The sequence below is a fragment of the Centrocercus urophasianus genome, unplaced genomic scaffold, assembly GCF_019232065.1.
Source record: "Centrocercus urophasianus isolate 14NV4802_14NV808 unplaced genomic scaffold, USGS_Curo_1.0 seq_23, whole genome shotgun sequence".
NCBI classification, from domain to species: domain Eukaryota; kingdom Metazoa; phylum Chordata; class Aves; order Galliformes; family Phasianidae; genus Centrocercus; species Centrocercus urophasianus.
Window position 1 is genome coordinate 14,174,248 of NW_024884789.1, and position 25,001 is coordinate 14,199,248.

The window sequence follows — 25,001 nt, forward strand, 5'->3', positions numbered from 1 at the left end:
AGGGAAAGCCTGGTACTTACAAAACATGCTGTGCAGGAGGGTAATCGTGTTGAGGGAAAGCTTTAACATGTATTCTACCCTGAAGGAGTTCTTACAAAGCTAATAAACCAATGTTGACAAGCATGATACACAAGCCGAACATGTCTTGTAAAAATGACAGAAATTACAATGTTTCTGATCTAGAAAGCAGAAAGTTTTTCAGAGAGTTTTCTTCTATAACGTCTGTTTGCACTGACATTGGTTGCTCTTGTGTAACTGAAATGCCACGAGCTGGTAAATGAGCCCTCTGAATTACAGTGGTATTGCTTACGCAAGGAATATTAGCCCAGCTTACACAGTACAAAAGTCCACCCTGCAGTTGTGATGCTACCGTATCGTTACCAGAGCAAAAACAAGAAGACTCAAAGTGAAATTCCCCTTTGATTCTATGGACTACACTACAGTCCAGAAACATAATAAAATTATCTTCCATTCCAGGTCCTCAAATGCTTAAAATATTTAGAACTGATGTGTTTATCACTTATAAAGATTATAGTTTATTTTAAGAAATTGTGTTTGTGTACATTACACCATTAATGCTAAGAATTACAGGCATGGCTGTATTACCTTGTAGAACTACAGAAACGTGCTTACACTCCATCATGTATACGAGCTCAGCAGAGTGCTTAAGAAATGATCTAGACAGGGAAAGAAAGTGATATCGCAATTAATATTATAGTTTCACACTCTTAAAAAATATTAGTCCTACCTATATTTCCTAATTTGTTAATTAAAATAGCAAATCCTTCATCCGATTCACTTCTTTCTTACACTGTGCAAGTCTACATCTCAGGAGCCATTTTATTAATGATACAAACCTGATATACTCTAACCAGCGAGTATTTTCCAGTGAGGACAGCCACTTCTCTTCTGTTTCTTCAAAGGGCTCTGCAACAAGGAAAGCAGTAATGCTGCAGAACAACTATCTATTCTCTTATGTCTATTAGAATTGTAGTTCAGGGAAACGACCACCTCAGAAGGACAGCTCAGCTTACCGTTAACACACAGCTGTTTGAGTTTGATGTGCGCAGCCTGGATTTCCTGGATGTTGGGGAGACACTTGTCCAGATCAGATTTGTAGACGTCACTTCTCAGGGGATGGCTTCGAGTTATTGCATTACAAATCCTTTAGGAAGTAAAAATAAAAAATTTTACTTAATTACTGGAGAGACAGAGAGAGAGAGAGAGAGAGAGAAGAGAGAACTTATGAAACATGCCAAACTGCAAAACAGCAAAAACATGTAAAACACATGCTTGGTTAAAAAAGAAAGAACAAGTTCCAGTTTATCTTTAGGAGATGCTTTGCTCCTGCTACAAAGCTGCTGGCTCAAATACTTTCAATACATGAAGCTACAAAGCAAAAATGGAAGGGTTGAACTTTAAAACACTTTGGGTAAGTGAAAATCTGAGGCAGAGTTGCAGGTTAAACAAGCAGCTCTACGCAGTGTTTCATTTTCTGCCATTTTTAGTAAGACTTACCTGTGCCAAACAAACACAACATGCATCAAGTATATAAAGCCAGGAAATCTGACAGGGTTTTAAAAATGGAACTCAAAGCCCCAGCATAACACATGCAGTGCAACACCTAAAACAAGCGGCTGTGTGTATTGCGGCACTGCATCTAGAAAACAGTAAATGCTATAAAACAAATCACTTTTGCTGTGGTTCTCTGAAGCAGGTAAGAAATTCTACATAAACTTAAGTTTTACTGCAGTATCACCAATACTGATCCAATCCTTCTAACAGTGAATTCTATTGGCTGGAAGACTGGCAATTAAAAAATACACAGCCATTAAACTCAATAAATTATTCAGTTTTCCAGCTGAACCGGACCTTGAACAGAACACAGGCCTGGACTATACTCAGAAGACCATTTCTCAAAAGATTTTGCACTGTAACATTAAGAAAAAATATGCTCTGCACTACAGAACGCTGCTCTACATTACACACCGTTGCCACACACTTTATGCTGTATCTGGTTAAACAATTAGTTGATGTTATTCTTTACCTTTGATCAATTCTTCTTTGTTGCAGCACATCCTTGATGTTGGCCATTCTTACAAGGGCACTCCCATTGGGATGATTCCAGGACCATAACTAATAGACAAAAAACACACAACAACAACAAAGCATGTTTGTGTTATTCTGCGGATTTTTCTTCTTAATGCTCTCTAAGCTATGTTAACTGGCATACATATCTTTTATTTAATGTTGCATAAATAAAGAATGAAGACTTTACTTACTGGCATTCTTCTCCCAATAAAAGAGTGGGAGTAGAGCTTAAGGTCTTGATCTGCTAAGGAAGAAGGGACCACAAAATATTCTGGAAGGCTTGGGAAACAAACACAATACAAAAAGTTACTTTTCCCTCAGTATTTTATCAGCTTTTCTTTTGTTGCAGTGCTGTCTTATCAGCTCTGTTCAACTCTAAAGCGTCAGACGTTAATATCACAGGGCTAACTAGTTGTCATGTGCATCTCCTACATCTATGGCTCAGGTGCATTTGCTTACAAACATGCAGATTTCAGAGGCACAAGAGCATGAAAGAAATAGATGCCAGATTCAATACGTTCTGAAAATACAGCATTCCTACAAAGACAGCATCTGCAGGATCTTCCAGCTAAGGGCTCTCTGCAGGGAGCACACTGAAGAGTTAAATTAGAGTTGGGTGGGATTGAGACTTAGAGGAGAAAAGGCAGCGTAATTGCCTCATTTGCTTCTATGCTTACTTGCATTATAAGAAAAACTTACCAAGTAGATATCATATAACCTTCATTGACTGAACAAACTCTCCACTCTGATGCACCCGTCCTTTTGATTTCTCTATCCCAATCAGAGTAAGTTTCAAACAAAGGTGTCTGCTGACCACTGGCACTGCTGATGCCGCCACCACTGCCTCCACCGCCTCCTGGGTCTACTCCATTCACCTTCTTTGCTAGGAAAAGAAAATTCATCAATGCACATTTAAAAAAAAACATTTATCTTCCTAATTACAAGACAAATACCAGTACCAGCTTTACCTATCTTTGCATGAACACAGATCTGGGGCTCAATGACGGCTAAGATGCAAATGCATTTTTTTCCTGTGATGTCAACAGAGAAGTGACACAAAGCTGGTGTGTTGTGCTGCTTGCTAGAAAGCAGAACATGCTAATGGTCAGGAGCAGAGCTTATCTTAAGTGACAAGATGTCTCTCTTCAACATGCCGAAGTCACAGATGTTTTAGAAGCATCTAACCTTTACACGCTACCCTTTAATTAACTGTCTTCTGTATGAAGTAAAATACTTGGTACACAATTTCAACAGTTTTTCCTTACAAGTTACCATCTGTATTAATAAAAAGAAAAAAAAAACAAGTGAAGGCTAGGCTAAAAACTGTTTGATAATGTTTTTTAATTTTTAAATATGTTACCTATGTACATACACATATATATGCACACCTGACCCATCACTTTGTGGGTAGGGACCAAAATGATATGCCCTGCTACTATTACAGAAAATTCTCTTTGCTGGTCATTCTTTAGGTGCCAAGGATGCAGTCAGCTGTGTCAAAGGAGACTGCAGTCTGTTCCTCAGTACTTGGTAAAGTTATTAAATGAAGGTGAAAGAAGCTGAGACTTTTCCACCAGGAAAACTCCTTGTAAGCATCGTAAAGATGGAAGGAACGATGTGAACTCTGCCCAAGCGAAGCAGAAGTCACTCTACTGTGATTTCAGTGACTGTATCTTCTACCTTCTGCTATCTATCAACTTGAGCACTCAGACTACTTTTTATAATTTCATTCTTTCAGAAGAAAACTACACAGAACTCAGGATGAAGGAGTTGTCCAAACGTAGTACGCAGAGGAATGTTGTAATTACCAGGCGGTTCATGTTAGAATTTCACTGTTTAACAACGGTTAATTATCAAACATATTCTAGGATAAGACGACGTTCAGGTACACCAGGGCAACGCAGGCTCTTTATGTTCCCCTAGCAGCATAATGACAGCATTTCAAATCCCGCTGTACCAGGATTGCTGAGAGCAGACAGTCACAGAACACAGCGCTGTAACGGTAGGAGCACAGCCACAGATCCATGCCGCAAACAAACCAGGGGACACTTTAACATGTGGAGATCTTTCAGTTAATAACACTAACAATCACCGCCAAGTATTTCAAGCTTTTTCCTCCAGCAACTACAACCAGTTTCTGCCATTCTGATCTGCTGCTTCATAGGAATAACGTATTTTACCCACCTCTTGTAATTGTTCCCCTATTCGTTTTTTCCCTATACTGCAAATCGAACTTTAAGAACAAAATTAAGGCAACTTTGTGGCAGATCACTATTTTGTTCATGCTCTGCTTTAACAGTTCATTGTCCCCTTTTCTGCAAAACGACTTCCTCCCTAGTACCTCATTACACAACCTTAACAACCACCCAAGATTTACCAGGTAAGAAAATATGTCATTATGCGTGCAATATAATCACATGCACATTCATTCTTGTGCATGCACACGGCGGTCATGTAGGCACCTGCATGGAAAATGTCCACTTTTGTACAAATTTGAATGTCTGAGCCTACGATTCCACAGCATTCAAATTTTGTGACAGGCAGATCAGCGGTTTCTAATCTCAGCTGCTGAGCAAATATTTCAGTACCACAGAACTACGCTGACGGTATTTCTGCTATTTGGAGGCTTGTCGTGCTAGAACTGATCGTTTTCAGCTGTGTATTGGCTGGGGAACACTAAGCAGTGACCGCACAGCATTACACTAGAAACCAAGTTCCAAAGGCATCTTTTTCAGGCTTACCTAACTGACAGGGTTCAGTTGGAGATTGGCCTTGAGCAGAGAGGGTGTGCTCCAACTCAGCAGGGGTGGTGGAGGTTTTGGGTGGGAAGAACTGCCTAGTAAGCCTCTAGGAAAGAAGGTATGGAGTCCCAAGCTGCACAAATCCTCCTGCAATACCACCAGAAGAGAAACTTATTCCCAAAAGAAGGGCAGCTGAATGAGCCTGCCTGATGGGAGATTAGCTAGGCACCTAGAGTACCAGTAAAGACCCATATGCTGATAGGAGGACCAAAGTGTGAATTGGAAATATGAGTATTCATGCTGACATCGGTAGCTTTGTTTCACACAAGAAATATATTTCTTTTGATTTTGGTACTTAACATCAATCACGGCAACTGACTTGCATCTGAGAGTAAGAGGTTGGCTGCAGGACAGGCCACTTTAATTACCCCAAGGAAGCCTCAAATGCTTTTTGCTGTTGTTTCTGGATAGAAGCCTTACTAAACTTACACATTGTAGAATAATGAAAATATTTTCATACATACCTGGGTTATGATATATTTCCCCAACATACTCGAATGCAAAGAGAAGCTGAAGATCCGTTGGCTGAGAATAATGAGCTATTGCAAGGCACACCTAGGATAGAAACAGTTATTAGTAATACTTATCTACATAGAATTTATTGCCCATGATTATGATAGCGTTAACTTTGCAGAGCAAAAGCTAAAACCAGGCCTCATGCCTACTTCCATACCAAATTGAAGGGAAAACAAGAGGTTGCTTGAAGACTTCTAGGACCTAAGCTAATTTCACACATTATTGTGTTTCAAAATTGTGAAAAGTACTGATGAATGTAAGTAAAAAGCAAATTATTTGGTAATAAAGAACAGCTTTTCTCCCTATGCCACTTGCAAATGAATAATTCACAGTGGGAGATGCCTTCTTGGTGTTTGTAGTTTACCAGTTGAATGAGAGGCCGAAGTTTCTCCACCAATCTCCAAACTCAGTAAAAACAGAATTTTCATGTTAGTCCTGTTTGTCAAGGGTGGGGGAACTGCAATTCTTCCCACTCCTCAGCTGTGAGAACTGAAGCAGGAGCCAACCGAAACATATCAGCATGTCAGCCTCGCTAGATCTGGCCCAGCCCAAATAACTTCAGACTCAGATGGCTCATTTTCATTCAAAAAGGAACCCGCCCAGCACTTCTTGCTGCCTGCGGGCTTCACAAGCTCCAACTCCATCTCTGACAATGCGATGCAGCAATCAGGTTTGACCAGGCTGAGTCACAGCTCTGCTCTGGGAAGAGAAATTCATCAGAGATTTCGAATAAGAGGTGCATCCTCAGAACTGCAGAGATCAACCTGAGGCACGAGGAGACTTGTCTAAGCTTTCACGTTCTTCCTAATAGCTCAGGACCGGCATATAAGCAATTTGGTTTCTCTCCAAACATACGGTCCTTTTTAGTAGAACTCGTCCTGTTAAAACTAAGAATGCAACAGACTGTTTAAGATTAGATACTGGGTATCAAGCAGCCAAATTCTGCTATCTGTTGTTGCTTTACAGGTGGTAAAATCACCATTAAATAAAAGGACTTGAAAAAAAGTAATGCAAAAATTGAACTCAGGAAGAAAAAAAAACCTTTCAAGTACAGTTTTGTGCTGTTATTCTTTACATTTCAGGATTTGATTTTGAGCTTTTAGCTTTGCCTCCTTCCCTCAGGATTTGTTCATTCTACTAGAACGTACCTGCCTCACCTCTAAAGATAAAGAGGTTATAAAATACAAACTCCACAAATCTCTATGTTCAGATACAGAAACTCAATACGCTCAAATTTTTACTTAGGACAAAGATGCCATGCAGTCTAAGTTCATACTATCACCACCTAAAACCTCGTGTCTCCTTTTGCTTCCTTCCTTTCAACTCTGTGACTTTTATACCTGGCACCACGAGCACCATTTATTCGCTGCTAAGCCGTCTCAGACATTAATTTTGAACAAGTTTCTGTGCTTCCAAGAAATTATGTTCTGTTAGTGAAGAAAAGTTGTCTTATTCTGAAGCATATAAAAGAAAAATATTTATGATACCAACTGAAGGAATACTACTATTGGCATCACTGTGCAATGGGAGAAGCATCCAGGCTCATTTGTGCAAAGTTCTGCATGGAGAAAGCTTCTGTACATCTACTAGTTGGCATGCAACATGTAAGCAGCATTATGGAACCTTTGCTATGTTTTTGTATTGATGTTGGCTTTTGATGGGTACATTGCCTACAATTTATAAGGCCAGTAATGACTGCAGACTAACTACAGCTGAATTTTTTTCCCCACAGATTCGCCAACAAAAAAACTCCTATCGAGCTTTACAACAACAGTTGTTTTGCCTTTTCTCCCCACCACTTTCAGTTTTACGACAGAGCTGCAGTACAAAACAGAGGACAGGACATTCCTGAGAAAGGAACAGTGGAAGTGCTACAGGGAAATGGAGTAGCACAGCCACTCATTAGCCAATTTCCAGGATTTGGTAAAGCCATTAATAACTATCAAGAAGTAATCAGAAGCCTTGCACGTTTTAATACACCTTGTAATTTAAAAAGCTGAAGAACTCTAATAAGGCAACAGCAATTCTGTAACATTGGCATTTTCTAACAGACTGCTTTTGCCCATCAGTAACAATGAAGCAAAATGGAAATCCGCATACATCTATATTCTGACTTCCATTGTTTTCATTAACTTTTCATTAGAGCAACTGCTGTTAGAGCCACTCACAATCTTCATTTACGGGCATGAAGGATGAAAGCCTTTTGCTACGCTGATCAGGTTTCAAAGGCTTGAAGATGAACTGAAAGGCATAAAAGGATTCCACTGTGCTGCCAAATAATACAACAGAAATACAGTAAAAACTATTTTTAAAGGCAGAATCTAAGAACTCTGTCTTTGCAAAAGAAAGCGTGTGTGGCGTGTTAAGAGGGCTCAGCTGAGGGGAGATGAGCACCAAGATCTGCTGCACAGCAAACATGAGGCCATAGCTGTGCTCTTGAGCCCAGCTGCTAAAAAACTTTCCTTTCCTTAGGTGTCCAGACAGTGCTTGCCCAGCTACGGCGTGAGTGAAACAGCCCACCTGTGCATTACAGCTGAGGTTCAAAACCCCATTTCTGTTGCTTTAAATAAATAAAATTACTCAGCTCTCACTTTACATCTTAGAAAAAAAATGAGTAATATACACTAAGCAACATTAAAGACATGCTCATTTTCTTTCCCTTCTAAACTTGCATAGTAGTTTTATTGTCTGCAAGTTTCAAAGGACAAGTAAATTCCACAGATCTCAACAGATTATTACCATAAGCAGAAAGCTCTTAAATGGGAAGACAAACATGTTTTACAGGAAATGTTCTCATATCAAACTGAAAAATGTTTGGTATTTTTGCCAATTTAAAATTGTGTAAAGCTGAAGATATTTAGGCTCAGTCAAACAAGAGAATAGGCTGCCTGCTGGAAAGTTCATTTATTAAGAACAGTAAACACAATGGGTTTAATTATTTCACTGCACAAAGGCCATTTCCCCATGTCAGCGCCCTCTGCACAACCCCTTGCTGCACAAAATAAGCGATGCTTGCAGGGCAAGGTTTTCCTTCCTTAACAGAAGCTTTACCAGTAAGAGGAGCTTCAAAGCATCATCAATGCTCTTTGGAAAAAAATTGTGAGCACTAACACTGAAGATGTGTTCTGTTAGCACAGCGCTGCATTTCACCTCTTTCCTTACAACAGACCGACTGATGAACCCACTGAAAGCACATTATTTCTCCTTACTACAGCAGTTCCCATTCCCAATAGACATCTGTAATGGAAACTCATGCAACCAGGACTAGATCAAGTCCCACAGAAACACTTTCTGATTTTCCAGGCAGCAAGTCTTCTTGGAACAAGCAGCTTTCAGCTCAAAGACCCTTCAGCCCCAGCCGTCACGCACGTTCTCCTAGCTGCTAAATTACCCACTGCCTAACCCCCAGCACTGCTTTCTTCCCCTTCTGTAGGAGTTCCAGTAGCAGCAATGCATTAATTTGGTTTGTATACAAGTACTCTACATAAGAGGAAATAGTAAAACAACTTCAGAAGCTGAAATAATACATATCAGAACCCTCATTTGCACAAACACGTTTGAAGTCTCAGCACAGGTTACCCAAGCCTTCAGACATTAAATATTGTCAAATACTAAAATGCACTGCTATGTTTAAACCACCACTAGATGAACTTACTTTGGGGGAAGAAAAAAAAAAAAAAAAAGCTTTCTTCATCTCTCCAAAAACCATAAGAACATAAAAGTTTTCTCATGTATTCCCAGTTTTCTCATGTATTCCCAGATTCAAGGTATTACATTCTAGAATCAGTACAATTGGAAGATAATAGAGAAGTTTGGGGGGTGAAGGAGGAGGAAGACCTTAGGAAGGGTCAGGATGATTTGTTCAAAACTCTCATCAGTTTCACATTATTCCTTGCAATCATTAGGAAAAAATGGCACCACTTCATCCCAAATGTTATGACATATATGAAGGACAGCTGCCACTGCATGGGAAACAAGACTTGGGACAGTTTGCATTCTGTTTTGATCAAGCTTGTGTTTCTGAAACTCATCTCCTACATGTTTTGAAAAGTTTCCTAAAGGAAAAGAGTTGAGGGAGCTCTAGAAGAGAAAGGGAGTCCAAAAATGGATACGTACTTGGGAAACAGGAGATTACAGGGTGTGTGCCACTCTGGTACATGGCCAAGACTCATTTGTGTGGTAAGGCAGCACACTTTCTATCACAAAACAGACGTAAAGCTTCAACTTCTTAAATATTTTTATATCTTAGTCTAGTGTCAGGTATTGCAGAGACTGGAAATCAGCAGGTCTTTCCAATTTGACCTGCTGTGATTTCTAACATAAAATTATTCCTTTTCCTTTAAAGAAGGTGAAATGCTGCTGCTTCCACATTGCCTAACTTCAGACTTCCCCAACTTGCTTCCCCATCCTCCGCTTCCTCCCACACCCAGCTGGCTTTCCTTCCTGTGGAGATCCTACAGTTATTTTAGAGACAAAATGGAAACCAACTGCTACATGGTGAGGAATGCAAGGCTCCACCCCTCAGACATTTCTTAACTCCTATTTCCCAAATATCCATGGATAAAAATAAGAAAGGAAATATTTACCTGACTGGTTAACGCTGCGGCAGTATTCCATTAGCATGAGTTGGCTGCAGCTAATGCTGGGCATGTGTTTATTAAGGCACATCGAAGGAATGAGTTTTTGTACTCCTCCATAATATCTGGCACCTTAATAAGTTAATTCATCTAAATCTGATGCGTTCTCCCACTTTATTTCTGCTTCAATTTGAGAAAGAAGAACTTGGGAAGATCTCCCAGCACTACCCTCATACTTATTTACATATATTTATGTCATTAAATAGATTGTCCATATCTGCTCTGACTGCTTTCAAATTTGGATCATTTCTTCTCCCATTTACTACCCCAATCAGAATACTCTTTATTCCAGTAAGCAGCCTAATTAGCAGGGGTTATTCTCCCTTATGTCCTGTTCTGCAGAGCTAGCTACTTCCTTAGAAACAGATTACACTCTTTGTCAACACCGATTTATGTAACTGAATGCTGATGAGCATTTCCATTGCATTCCAGAAACTCTGCTTGAAGCAACTTACTTAACCGTGACAGTTACGGCCGATTCTCCTTGCAACCATTCCACACGTTTAAAGTTCACCTTTGAAGTAATAATTACCAAGTGTTTTACTTTCAAGCTATTACTGTACCCAATTAAATTGAATGCACAAATACTCCCACAGTTTGAAGTGTATACTGCAGTAAGGAGGGTTTCATTTTGAACTTGTTTCATTTACACAACGATGCAGTCCTGTACTATTGGGATTTCACTTGGGTAGAGAGAAATCTCCCTGCCCTGATCCGGGTACCTGGCAGCATTTCTGCCAAGTCTGCCAGAGGAAGCTGTTTATGATTTATAAAGGCCTGGCATGCAGGTCTCCTGCTTTACAGAACAGAGACTGCAATATCAACTGTAACATCATCTTCTCTTCTGCTTATTTTAAAGCTATAAAATAGAAAAAGCTTTATAAAAAAACCAAAAACCTGCAAGTCAGAAATACTTCTGACATGATTATAATTGAATTGTAGCCTCCACAACTGTGATTCTAACAGAAAAGTTGAGTTCTGCAGCTTCTTAATACCAGAAACCATAGGAAACATTCATATATCCCATATACAAAATTCTACATTCTTGGTTGGTTGTGGGGTTTTTTGTTTGCTTTTTTACACTCAGGATGTTTTCGTATCTAGTTCCAAAATGAGCATGATCACATTTCTGAGGAAAAACAGTTGTGCCTAGCTCACAACTGACAGTAGAGGGGAGAGCAGCTAATGGTCACCTAATGGACACAGCCCTGTAGAGAAAGGGGTTCCAGAAGCCCATTTACAATCATTCCAGGTTTTGGTGCTCCTTACAAAATTTAGGCACATACCACTATTTCCATGCACACAGCTATCAAATTTCCATGCACAAATAGCAGGATGTAAACATATATTAAGAGGTTCTTCAGTCACACGGGGGGGTCTGACCACCTGTCCTGACTGTTTTCAATCTTTAGGACAGCTTTGGTAATGTGTGCTGTACGAAAGGCAAGAACAGAAACCAGATAAAAATCTTTCAAGAATGTGGAGCTAGCATGCCATTGAAATGCCACAGAGAACAAAACAATTCCATCCCATATGCTACATAAGACCATTCTACTTGAGTTCACTGGAACATCTGAAGCAAAATCTTGATAGAGAAACCAGATCTAAGGACAACTTGCCTTCAGGCAATTATATTTGAATGTTAACAGAACAACATCGTTATGAAAACACTAGATTATGTTAACAGAACTCTACCCCCCTTCAAGTAAAAGCGTGCTCCTGTACTGCACCCAAACATGAAAGCTGCAGCCACCTTCTGCACAGCTGTAAGTTACATCTGTACACATTTCCTTCCACTCCTCTTTGTGATCACGGCCTGATACTTGTAAATGGGAACTGCCATGTTTTTAGTCACCACCACTACTATTCTTATAAACAGATTCAGATCCTTCTGCATCTCCAAAACTATTCTTCTTATCAGTAATCACACTGACCATGTAATTACAAACACATTAAAAAAATGTTTTTATAAAAAGGTTTTGCATTTTGCTCTTGCATAAGGAAATGCAGCACAAGAAGTGTTAATAAGATGCTGAGTTTGTGCTCTCTTTCCCCTCCTCCAGGCTAATTACTCCTCTTAACTGTGACAACCAATCAGAAAGAGTTGCTATAAAGATATTCCAGATAGACTGCTCCTGGGTGACTTCAGAGAAGCTGTAAAAGGGGAACTGACTGCTGAAAGACTGCCAGACATGAAAGGTTATGAACAGCAGACAGGCAGGAATGGAGAACACTAACGAGGAAGAACAGCATGGTTCATAACTAGGTTTCTGCTAATGGATCTCTAAAAGTAGAACATGGAGAAGTAATGTATTGGGCATCATTCTGTCGATAAATGCAGACTTATGTCTGGGCAGATGGTACTGAGGATTTACAGGGTTAAGCTCAAACTTTATCCCACTGAGAAGGAGAACTCAACCTCTGAGCAAATTGGGTCATTCCTTACAAAAAGGCTGGTATGCCATGCCTGGCCACAAAGCAGTGCAACAGAGGTGAAAAGAGCTGTAACTGCAACTGCTACGCCAGCGTTCCACAGCAAGAAAGCTGGTGAGCCAGCATTACATAGACTGCTCACCTCTGAGTAGGAGAGACTTATCTGAACCTTAACAGGTTAAACAATGTTGCAGGATGTTACGGAGACTTATGACAAGTGTTTAAATTGGGGAATACAATTTCTAGTAGTGTACAGAAAGATAATTCCACACCAGAAGGCATGCAGCTCTCAGCCAGGACAGCACTAACAAAGAACACACTTTTTCAAGAGCTCACAGAACTTGTTGTGTTAAACATACAAGAATTACATATAACATAACATTCTATGTTAACTGTTGAGTCCTGGCCTGGCTCACTGATTGAGCACCTGTGGAAAGAACCTGGGAGCACAGGTGAAGGCAATTCAGCTTTGCGACTGGAAGAGGGGGGCCTGACTGCACATCTCCTAGACCCCATTTAAGGGCTGACTGCCAGAGAGAAGAATCTCTGGTTGGAGATCCATCCCTCATGGAGTTTTTGCTGTGAGTTGATACCTACAGACATGGGTGAGCATCTTTCTTTGTAACACCATTCCATCACACTTGTCCCTTTGTCATTACAGCTCCTGCATCACCATTTCACCACCATGATCTTCCTGACTGTTACAACAGTACACTCCACACACTGAAGTTTTTACTTTTGGAAAACCTAAGTATCAAACCCATACTGAAATGTAAATATCTGTTGCACAACTGCAACATGAAGGTTGTAAAATGTTCGAAATGCTCCCTCTGTGCACTTCTATCAAAACAAAACATTACATGTAACACACGCATGCTAGTTCTATCTACACAGCAAGGCTTCATAAAATGACATATTACCTTTTTTGCACTTTCAGGACCTGCTTCATCAAAACGAAATCTGACAATTCGAAAATCTTTGCAATAAATGATTAATTCAGTTGGATTAAATTTAAGTTTCTGGTTGGGACCAAGGACTTTCTGCTTCCTCTTGGTATCATTCACTGTAAAGAAAACACAAAGTTATTGCACTGTGTTTTTTAAGCACACAAGAAAAGACTGGCTCAAACAGATACAATAGCATTGCTAACAGAACTGCATTTCAAATACTCAGTTTAGGTAAAGCTTGTATATATGCTCTTGTTGAGGAATGTTCTTTCAAATAAGTGGCTGAATTACTGTTTCCCACACACCCATATTATTTTTATGGATCAACAACTTCACAAACATGGAATTAACAGCAGTACTTCAAAGAGCAATTTTGGTTCCCTGGCAGTTGATCACATATTCTGCAAGGACCTTCTGATGTACACTAATTAGCAGAGATGCTTTTTCCCTCTCCTTCCATTTGGATGTATAAAAAGAAGTGTCTGAGTTAAGACATAGATTAACTGCTTATTTCTGACATAAAACTAAACAATGTAAGTACAGTAATTTGGCAGGCTGCGTAGACATGCATAGACAGGTTGTCTCTTAGACTGTGCAACTCACCTTCAAATGGAGGAACTAAAGTTTTTTAAAATAATAATCACTAAAGCCAAAGGGATTTTATTAGTGTTAACTGGGAAAACAGCAGCACACAGCTGCTGAATGATTCATTGCCACGGCTGGCTGTCACAGGTGTCTTCTGGATTAGGCTTCACTAATTCCAGGAAACAAAAAGCAGGATGGATCTATGCACCATGCTCTTTACTATCCTGAGAAAAGCATGAAGGGTTTATGGCTACACAAGGAGCTAACAACTACTAATAATACTAAACAGTGTTACCAATAGCTTACTCTTACTATAACTGCAGTTACTTAGAGCATATCAGGTGGACTAGCAGCTCTTTTCAAGAAAGTCTCTCGCATCTCTCATGCTCTGCTTCTTTTCAGCTACATCTTCCACTTCCCAACCCCTACGTGAAAATCTCAACCAGAAACTCAGAAGCCAAGGGATATAACTGAAAAGAACAACTCCCACCTGGCCACTGTATGTGTGTATATACACATACACATATTTAGATATAAGTCAATCAAACAATATACCCTCAGCTATTCAAGCAACCTCTTCTGCAACTTCAGTCAAAGCTCTCTCAATTCTTGTTAAGAAAAGCTTATGCTTTACTGAATTTAGGTAAATCTGCACAATAGAAGAACAAAGACTCATTCCTTTAAATGTGCAACAAGAAATACTATTATTCCCCTCTAAAGAACTTCAAATTTTCATGGAAAAGCCAAACAAAGGGGTACAAGATAATTTTTATCATTCTTGTAATGAAACTGCCAATCTTAGGCTATTTGAAAGTTTACCCTGGGGAAAGATGAAGAAAAGAGTAATCTACAACCTGCCAGACTTCAAGTTTCAAAATAAAATCTATGAGTAGTCTCCATCTGGGACCAAACATGCCATAGAATAGAGGACATAATTATTAGATCATTCAAAGATACTGGCTCTTTCCCCCTATTTAGCAGAACATATTATGTGAGTGTCTGCAACAGATGCTAAACAATAAGGCTGCAGCACTACTGTAACATAAGCATCTCTCCACAGAACGCAGTCATTAACAGATGTTTTCAGTTTTGAAACTGCTGCCTATTGAAAAAGGGCAGTAAGTGTGGCCAGCCCAAGACCATACAGAAGGCCAGCAGCATCTCTTCATTCAAAAACAGCATTTCTTCACAATGTTCCTTCTCAGGCACAAATTCATCTTTTCTTCGCCATTAAAAACTCCTTCTAGAGTGGAAATGGATTACTGAATGACTTCAGGCAACAAAAGCTTATCTACAAGCAATTTTTAAACTGCATACAGTCAAAAACAAGTATTTAGCAGCCCTAGCTGTAACAGCAATACAACAATTGATTATTTGTGAAATTCCTCAGTTAAAAGATGGAAAATGTTCTTTTTAGCTTAGCCTATTGGATCCACGTGATCAAAAACTGCTTCTTCAAAATGAAGCATAGTTTTTTCTTCAGATTAAGATGACTACTGCCATTTGTAGATTTCGAGGACTGCTGGCTACTAACCTGGCTAAAAGTTAGACTATATTTACACAGAAGAAATTCACATGCTCAAAAACAAAAAAAAAACATTATCAAAATCTGTACTGCAGTAACAGGTGCGTATCACAGAACAAGTGCTGATCTGTTATTGTGCTAATGTTTAGTACCTTGAATTGGGTATTTAAGTGACAACGATTGTGCACAACCTAACCAGCAGTTAGCAGCTGTGAACTGACTAAGCACGATGACAGGCTTTAACTCTTTTAGACATACCTGTGACAATCTGCTCAATGCATGTCAGAGGAACATCATGTTCACCAAGAAGAAGATTTTTGTAATGGAATTTCTGAAACACATGAACTCATAGTCATCAATTGCAGCTCTGCAGTTCTCAACCAGATACACAACTTCGAAGAAACAACAATGGAAAAAAAAATCAGGCACACCTAGACTTTCCTCACATGTACCACCCTTGGCTATTCACAAGCAACTGAAAATACTGAAACTAGCTTTCTTGTGTTGGGGAATGCATGCCAAACAGTTTGCAAGAGCCAGTGGAGTATGCAAAAAGCCTCATGATTTGTATTTTTAGCCTTAAAATTTGCTGGCAAAAATTCAGCGTAATCTGAAGCATAAAGTTCATACATATATATTTAAAAAAAATAAACAGCTACTGTAGTTGATTATTACTCTATCATAAGAAAGCAAAAAATATGAACTCAGCTTTCATGAGGACAAACACAAAGCTTTATTTTCCTATAACAAATAGAACTAGAAGAGTTTAAATAGTAAGAATTCCTCCTCAATGCTAGTACAAATTCCCCAGTACAGACGATTCTGAGCGTTCTGAGTTCACCTTCCTTACAGTACACTGCATGTGGCCACTTACTCCTTTCACATAAAACAAAAGCAGTAAGAATCTCAGCCCTACTTGGTGAATAACCAGAGCAGAAAAATACAATTGAACAATAACAACCTTAAGTGCACTTACTTACCTCCAACATGCACATAAAACAGTGGCTATTAAATTGACACTTGCTTTTAGAGGAACAAGTAACATCATCTACTTTTGCTCCTTAGAACAAAGGCATAACCAGCCAAATGCCAATAAGATTTGCCAACTGCTTCATGACCAAAAACATATTTTTGTCATGCTGAAAATGTAAGTTTTTGAAGTAGCTTTTGTCAAACACAGGGCTCCTGAGAAAGTGCCTGTGTACTTTTGGAGCTTTATACCTGCACAGTTAATGCAGCATTCCTTTGAAAACTGCAAAAGGAATACGAGACAACTCCACTGAAAATAACACACAGCTCACAATTTGGATTTCCAAACACCACTGTATGCTGTGCTGTTCAAAGAAAACCCATTAAGATTTTGAATTTCACACTCCTGCTCTGACAAAGGCTTGGTTTCCTTCTTTTTGCTGTTGCCTCAGCTAAGATGAAAACTTATTTCACAGTTACTTTGTCCTCCTTTCACTAATGCCAATAAAAGTTGAACACATTAAAGGTTTTGCTGATTGACACTTGTGTAAGAAAAGGAACATTCTCAGTTCTCCACCTCAAGGAGGAACAAGTCTTTATATAATTCCTGCTTCACCTTTTATAAAACCACTTCTCCATGAAGCCTGAATAAACAGAATTAAATAGAGCAGGCTGTAATTCCACCCCAAAGTTGCTCCGTCCTTATATTCTTGATTCAGGAATGGAATAGCAAAGCATTCAGAACAGGACAGTTTAACCACATTGCTCAGCTTGCTTTATGTCAGAAGGGATCATAACTATATCAGCTATGAGACAGGCTTTTTTCCCTAATAAAATCCATTTTATCTATCGCATTTGTTGTCATGAAGTGACAGAAGTAGTAACAAACCTGTAGTGGCATTGGGTCATCCGTAATAAAGGAAATCTTGAAGTTAGTGCAAACCAGCTTGCCCCACAGGTCATACTGACTCGTATCTGTTGCGATGCATTTTCTCACAAAATTGACTTCATTTACCACAATTTCACCTAGAACAGAAAAAGGGGAGGGAAAAATGTAGCGTATGTAAATCTTGGTTCTAAGTTTGCAGTACCAAGAAACCCCCCTTTACTCCATTTCAAGACAGACACAGCTGCTGGGGAAACCTCGAGTTCAATTAACGCCGTCCGTGGGAACGAAAGCATACGCACACAAAAAAACACAGTAAGAAACCTACCTTTCCAAACCAGGTAACACTGCTTAGTAGTTAAAAGCAAAGAACAAGCCCTTCCTTCTGTTCAGAGACTAAAGCCTGCAATTCCCCATTATTAAAAAGTCACTGTTTAAAGGACATTCTTCAAATGAAAGGCCCACATTCACATCATTCTGCTAGTATTCAATTTACAACCTGAAACTAGTTGGCTACAGTTAAGTATGACACTATTAGGAGCTTTGTAAATTCAGAAAATTATTCTACATGTAGCTTTGCATTTATAAACACACGTTCAGCTGCTTCCATAAAAGAAAAACTGGGAAACAAAACCAGTAAGCACTGTTCTTCATTTCAAAGTTTCTACTGTGACCATCTAACGAAGGAGACTAACCACCTCATTTTGCAAAACAGAAGATACAAGCATCAGTTAAAAAACCTTCAACTTACCCAGGACAACCTCTGAAACAAAGAAGTTTACAGGCAAACGTAAATGAGAATGACTTTTTTTACTGAAAAAAGTAACTTTCTGCACACAGGGCTACTTTTTAGTTCTACACCAGAGGTTTCTGAAAGCTAACTGGTAACTTCATTCTTCAGGAAGAAAACTTGCTCGTTTATTTCACTTCTATATAGGGCTATCACTTCTGTCATCAACCACTTCCTTCTACTGCTGCCTACTCCAAGCAGTGTAGTAATGGAAACATGTTCAAGGAAAGGGTAATTTCACATCAGCTGTAGAGGTCATTTTTTGTTTGGTTATTTGTGTTAAACAAAGAGTAAGGACTAAAGATCACTGAAGACTAACTTGCTGGGCGTATCATATCTGGACCCAGTTATCTAAGGTGCCACCTCAGAACGTCCTGTGCTTTGCAAGGAAACAGTCAGTTCTTTGGACAGCTACACTGATGGCAGTAAGCAGTCACCTGTGTGCCCCATGAATACAGATACAGCTCTGAGTAAGTGTGCCATCCCCCTTCTGATAGAGAAGGGGTTATGGCACCCGAGTAACCATAAACTCAAAGATCTCTCCTCAGCATTTCCAGCACTTAGGCACCTGACTTTGGAACCTCGGCACCCTTCTCCAGTCTTGAATTCCAGTCTCTGTGCATGCTTCTCCTCCTAAGCCATTGTACAGTCCACAAATGAACAGCTGAAAAGAGTATCATAGTGAGAGGGCAAAGGAACAAACAGAGAAGGAATGCTCACCTGTATCCAAAGATTTACACTCATGATGAAAAGCTCCACAAAGAAAGGATCTCCAGAAAGAGATCATTCCCCAGTGGCACTCAGCCCTTAAATGGAGTCCAGGAGTTCCACCCCTACCAGTAACACAGCTGAATTGCCCTCACCTGTGCTCCCAGGGCTGACCCAGTCCTTGCCTCAGGTGATCAATCACAGGTTCAGGCTGGGACTCAGCAGCTCCCATAGAGCCAATCAGCCACAGAGCTGTAACTCGCTCTCTTGTCCACAGTATGGTTAGGCATCAGGCTGAAGGTCACTGAGAGCAGCAGCAATGGAGAACCTCCTTTTAGTTCAGCTGTCACACACAAAAGTCTCTTGCACTGACTGTGGTCCGGAGCTGGCAGAATTACAATTAGTGTTCTGGAGGGCTGTCACGTCCTTCCAGTTAGAAGATGTAAGGGAACAAGTCTCACAGACCTACAGTTATCATACTGGGACACAGTCCTCCTTATGACAGAAGTAGGAAGAGTTGGGAAGGTGCTCTAAGGACAGGCTGACATGCTGGACCTTCAAAATATATTCTCAAATGTGGTTCAATATGCCTCCAAAATTTCAGGAAAGAATCAATAGCAATTGAAAACAATATGCACCTCTTAAAATGAGGTACATAAAAATGTAGCAGCCTATTTCTAAGCACGGAAATTAAAATATTACAATACTTCTAGCAGAGCCTGGCCTGAAGCCTCTTAACATCCCGCATTTTTTCCTAACAAGCTACTTGCTTAAGTAACTGCAAAAGCACAAACTGTGTATTTAAGCAATTCCTTCTCACTATTGGTGTTAATCTTCAGCTACTCAGTGCTGAGTTCTGTGCCTGCCAGGCTTCTTCCCTGCTCAGGTCAGTTCTTCCAAACCTAAATATTTACCCTTCTTACCCATCTCTCAAATACACTGGTATATCATTACATTTCTAATTAAAAGATACGGAGAAAGAGGAAAAAAAAAAAGGCAACACAAAAAGAGAATGTCCAAGATAGGTATTTTCCATGAAATATTTTCTCCTATCTGTTATCAAGTGGAACATTTTCTTACTAGCACTCGCTCTTGCTCAAAGCACAATTACCAATTACAATTTACAATTACCAATTACAATTACTATTACCAAGCTATTTTAGTACTTCATGCCTTTGCAAATCTCTTCAATTCGGAACAACTACAGTTTCAAATATGCTCAAAACATCTTTTTCTTCAGCAAAGCTGGTCTCTCTCACTTCCTTCCTCTGTTCCTCATAGTTGCATAGCTACACTACAACATGGTCATATCAATCCTGTTTTAGTGCAGCTTTTTATTCTCATTTCTTCCAACACAAATACATTCTGGATTGTTTGGCCTCACTTGGATCTTCTGTTTTGCACTCCAGTTTCTGTGCCTAGAGCAGAACTGTCTGTTTGGAACACAAGTGTTACAACTCACAGCGTACACATACCGATTTCCACTGAAGGACTCAAACATAACTGCAATAAAGCAGGAGAAGGTTTGCCACACAAACACAGAATATCTGCAGTTTTCAGAAGCCTCAGCAAGCCTGTTTAAATAGCAGGTTTGGAATTTTACGTGGACCCACCACTCATCCCTCCATTAGATGTCTGCAATGAGCAGTACAGGGTGCGAGCCTTCCAAACACAATGCACGTTTAAGAAAGTTGCTAAACTAAGTAGTAACGTGTTGGTCTGGCACAATGAAACCTTCTTGTGCTCGTAGCTCAGTAGGTGATTTTGGTATGCGTCAACAACAGAGCTATTCAGAGATATTACGCTGCACATTTTTACAATGTAGCTGTTGCTTTTTTCCAGTAAACAGTCACAAGCTGTTCCAGACACGGAACAGCAGTCAATGCTCCATGTGACTCCAGCAGTCAAAGAACGATCTCGGGAGACAAGAGCAGTTTGTTTAAACTCTGACAGGAAACCAGAAGGAAAATCACAGGCTGCCACCCTTAAGTATAAAGCCTAATAATGATTAATAAAAATACTTCTACCCTGAATGCATGAATCACAAAAATAACAAGAGAGACTGAAAGATTTATCCAGCAAACACCTTTCCTGGGAAATACAGCTTCAAAAACTGATCGACTCCAGAAAAATTCTGCTAAGCTTCCCAAAAGCACGCCCAATTTGACCTTTCCATATTTTAGATGTGAATTCACAGCACACGTTGTACCTAATCAACCATGATGCACAACCCATTACAAACCAATGAAAACTCAGGAGCAAGCATGCAGGGAGGTAGGAGACAGCAGAGGCAAGACTGGGAGAGCTGAGATCAGCAGCACATCACAGCTGCAGGGCAACAGCACCCTTTGCTCAACCACCCTGGGCCTAAGTTTGGTCCGGTATTCCTTGGTCAACAGCAATTACACCCAATTAAGGAAGCAGAAAAGCAGCCTGTGTGAAAGACTGAGCCTAAAAAGTTCACAACAGTAAAAGAGTTATTTCAAGCTGTCATTTACCCATTAAAGACAAGCATTAATAAGTTCACTTGTATTTACAAAGATGCAAGTCTAAAACTGTTCCAAAATGATTGGCAAATAATTAACTTCAGTTTGAGCAGAAGTTTTCAAAAAGAAAAATGTCATTAATAAGCAACTGACATCAGCAGCATTTTCCTCCATTCAGCTGCCTTTTCTCCTGTAGTACATGGGATAGGTTTATTAGCATGCTCTCAGCATTCGGATGTCAATGCCCCTAATCCATCCCTACAAGGAACGGTCTGGTCGGTGTGCTCAACCCCTCACAAACTTAAGGAAAAGTATTTGCAAGCTCATCAAATAATCATTTTTCTAATTTTCACGAGCTCTTACGGTGAATTTAGGGATGAAAGTACGGCAAAGACAAAAAAGCTTCACAACAGATATCAACCACTTTTTTCCTCTCTACTGTTTTCCAGTATTTTCACAATTACTTATGAAATAATCTACATCACTTAAGTTTCTGTGCACCTGCAGAATGCAAAGTAAAAATAAAAGTACAGCTCAGTACTGCGACTACTGGGGAGCAGAACATAACCTCATTGTTGTCTATCTGCATTCATTTCAAACAGGAGGACCTCACTTTTCTGTCAAAAAAACCTTGCTTGCCACTCACGGGAGAGGAGTGTTTTAAATGCACAGCACCAAAAGAGCTTGCTTTGTCAATGTGATTTAGAAAAATTGTTATTAAAATATTATATATGAATACTATACAGTTTTTCTTGTGTGCTAACAAAAAGTAGAGCACAGCAAGCTTCTTTAAATTTCAGAAACAGCGAGGAAAAATGTAGCAAAAACAAAGATTGCTTGGTGAAAGTCTTCAAAAAAGAACTATTCCATCCCTGGAGCTGTTCAGGAAATGTCTCAATGCAATACTGAGGGACACGGTTTAGTGGGGAAATGTTGCTGGTAGGTGGATGGTTGGTCTGGATGGTCTTGGAGGTCTTCTCCAGCCTTCCTGATTCCATGATTTTATTCTTCTAAGGTCCACAACTGCAGGAGTAGAAAGGGCATCTGCATAATAGCAGCTGTGAGCCTTAGCAATGAAACTGACCATAGTAGGGATCTGTATGCACACCCCATTGGACAGGCAGTGCAGGACGTGGGAACACAAAGCAGCCACTCAGCAGGAGTTCAAGTGACCAGAAGAGAATATCCATCCATTACTAGGAACGCTCCATTAGTGACCAGACCCAGAGCAAACTGCTGCAGCAGCTCAAAAATCCAATGACACTTACAGAATTGCTTTAATCCAGCATAAACCTGTAACACAGCTCACATTCACTCCCAGCTCAACCCTTGTGCTGGCACTGCCATTTGTGAGACTTGCTGACTGCACAGAACTGATCCAGCTGAAAATTCTAACTACGCATTTTTCTTCCTTTTTTTGTCAGTCCTGATTTTAACTGAAATAGCTCTGATCTGGTTTGTGCTACAGGAGCACTGAACAAGTGTCAGCACGAAGTCGTTAACAGGAATGCACCTGTGATTGTGCAAATTAAATAATAAACTGCTCTTCTTGGCATCAGTATGGATTTTTAGGCTGAACTAAAACAATCCTACCAACAAAAAACATAAAAGGTTTAGCACTGAATTGGTCCCAGTTCCATAACACAGTAGGGAAGCTGGCGAAGAAGGAAAAGTGTTTTGTGTTTTGCTTATTTTTAGTCTGGCTACATAAACTACAGATCCCCAAACCCTGTCTTTGTTTACACATACTGTAACCCATAACAATTTGAGATGATTGCAGTTCTCATCCTGTTACTTTATCACAGTGTCACCAACAGAAGAGGCTGTTCTGAACCTGTAAAATACTTATGGGACAAACATAAATTACTCAGGGTTGGCTTAAGAATAAGTAGGTCAATAGAGACATGTACACTTCTTGAGAATTAGTCTGCTGAAAACTTCTTTTACTGGAAATAAATACAACTGCTGCAAGTCCAATAAGCAGCTGTTTGGTCAGCTGATAACCCGAAGCCTTCAGTTACATTTTATTCCCTTTCTGGCCCCTATGACATGTGGCACTAATGGACTTCTCTGTAGGATGTGCAAGGAGAAACATTAAAATATTCTATTTTAAAGCACATCTGGGCAGTTTCCTTACTGCACTACAGCTAAGCAAATATGAAATAATCTTTGTACATATTACAAACACTTAAAACATATTACTAGTCAGAAACCTTAATAAATACATGCTATGTATTCACAACAAAGAAAGCAGAACAAACTGACTCCCCGCAGTACAACCCACTCATGAAGCAGTATTTGGAATTTAGATTCTACTTGCAGACTGCTTCGGTATGATGCCATGCCATAAGAAACAAAAAAAGCCTAAACAAAACCAAGACAGCAGTTAACTGAACCCAAAGCATGGGTTTACTGAATCCAGCAAACAAACATAAGAACTATAACTGCAGAGTGCATTTAAAATACACTTACTGTAAGTGATACCTCAATCGCTCTAAATATAAGTAAAATGCTTGGTTTGTTTTTAAACTTCTTGCATGTGAAAGAGAAGTTTTCTGAAAGCTGCTGGTTCTGTTTTCAAGTCTAGAATTATTTAAATAATTTACTTTAATTAAAGACTCACATCAGGAAAAAGCCCCCAACTCTGCAACGTCTTCATCAGTTAAAAAACAAGTGCTGGAAATGGCCATCAACAGTTGAGTATGCTTTGGAAACCATCAGTGCTGGGGTTCATACAAGTTCAGTTGAGCTCTCAGCATCAATTGGCCTTCTCTGTTCACCACCCACAAAAAATAGATGTAATATATCAAGCAATACGTGTCTGAACATCAACAATTTGTCCACAAACATAATGGGAAAAGGCACTGGCAGTAACAGCATCATGACTTGCACTCTATGGCTCAAACAATCCCAGTTTCCTCTCAGAGGTGTTAAAACAAAGAGATTACTTCTAGTACACAAATCTCTGGGGTACAAACTAAGCTCAGTGACTCGGACTCCATTTCTTGCCTCACTGTCACAGTGCTGGCAGCTGTATCACATCACAACACCATCACTGCTCTCAACTCGGGGATGCCACAAACCAAATGAAAATGCCAAGAAAGGCACAGCAGCTCAAAGCAGTCACGAAGGAATGAATGTACCTGGTGTACTACATGCCATGGTGAGTCACCAGAATGTACTTTCCCCCTCCTATCACAAGATGTGTTGCAGTTGTTCTGGAATACGATTCAACATTTTAAGGATTTGCAAAGCAGAGAAAAAGTAGAAAAAGAGCTGGGAGCTAAATCAAAGGAGAATCACACACTTCTAAAAGATTAAAGCCTTCCATGATAGTCTTAAAAGATCCCACAATTAAACCTCTATAGTCAGCTGCTGATCAAAGGGCATACAGATACAGAACCAATAAAAAGGAAACCAAAACAAAAGAGAAGGTGAAGCCAATCAGACTAGTATTTACTACATTAAAAAAATGCATATACATTGGTGAAAATCTTGAACAAGCAATTACACCTCAGCCAGAACACAGCACAGGAAAACGTTCAGAGGAAATCATGTGTGAGACAAGGAGGTGATCCAAGACATCTTGCATGGCTTCACCAAGGGCAAATCGTGCCTGACCAATCT

The 25,001-nt window shown here is 39.7% G+C and overlaps 1 protein-coding gene across 1 annotated transcript in view; it reads right to left on the minus strand.

Annotated features, from left to right (window-relative positions):
* MTMR10 (myotubularin related protein 10) overlaps positions 1–25,001 on the minus strand; it is a 37,090-nt gene that overhangs the window by 6,672 nt on the left and 5,417 nt on the right. Inside the window, exons 3-12 of the mRNA XM_042824016.1 lie at positions 17,394–17,530; positions 15,794–15,866; positions 13,399–13,541; positions 5,357–5,447; positions 2,791–2,974; positions 2,283–2,370; positions 2,048–2,136; positions 1,035–1,165; positions 858–927; positions 607–677 (exon numbers count right to left, since the gene is read on the minus strand). Coding sequence (XP_042679950.1) covers positions 607–677; positions 858–927; positions 1,035–1,165; positions 2,048–2,136; positions 2,283–2,370; positions 2,791–2,974; positions 5,357–5,447; positions 13,399–13,541; positions 15,794–15,866; positions 17,394–17,530 — 1,077 coding nt within the window. The remainder of the gene's footprint in view (positions 1–606; positions 678–857; positions 928–1,034; positions 1,166–2,047; positions 2,137–2,282; positions 2,371–2,790; positions 2,975–5,356; positions 5,448–13,398; positions 13,542–15,793; positions 15,867–17,393; positions 17,531–25,001) is intronic.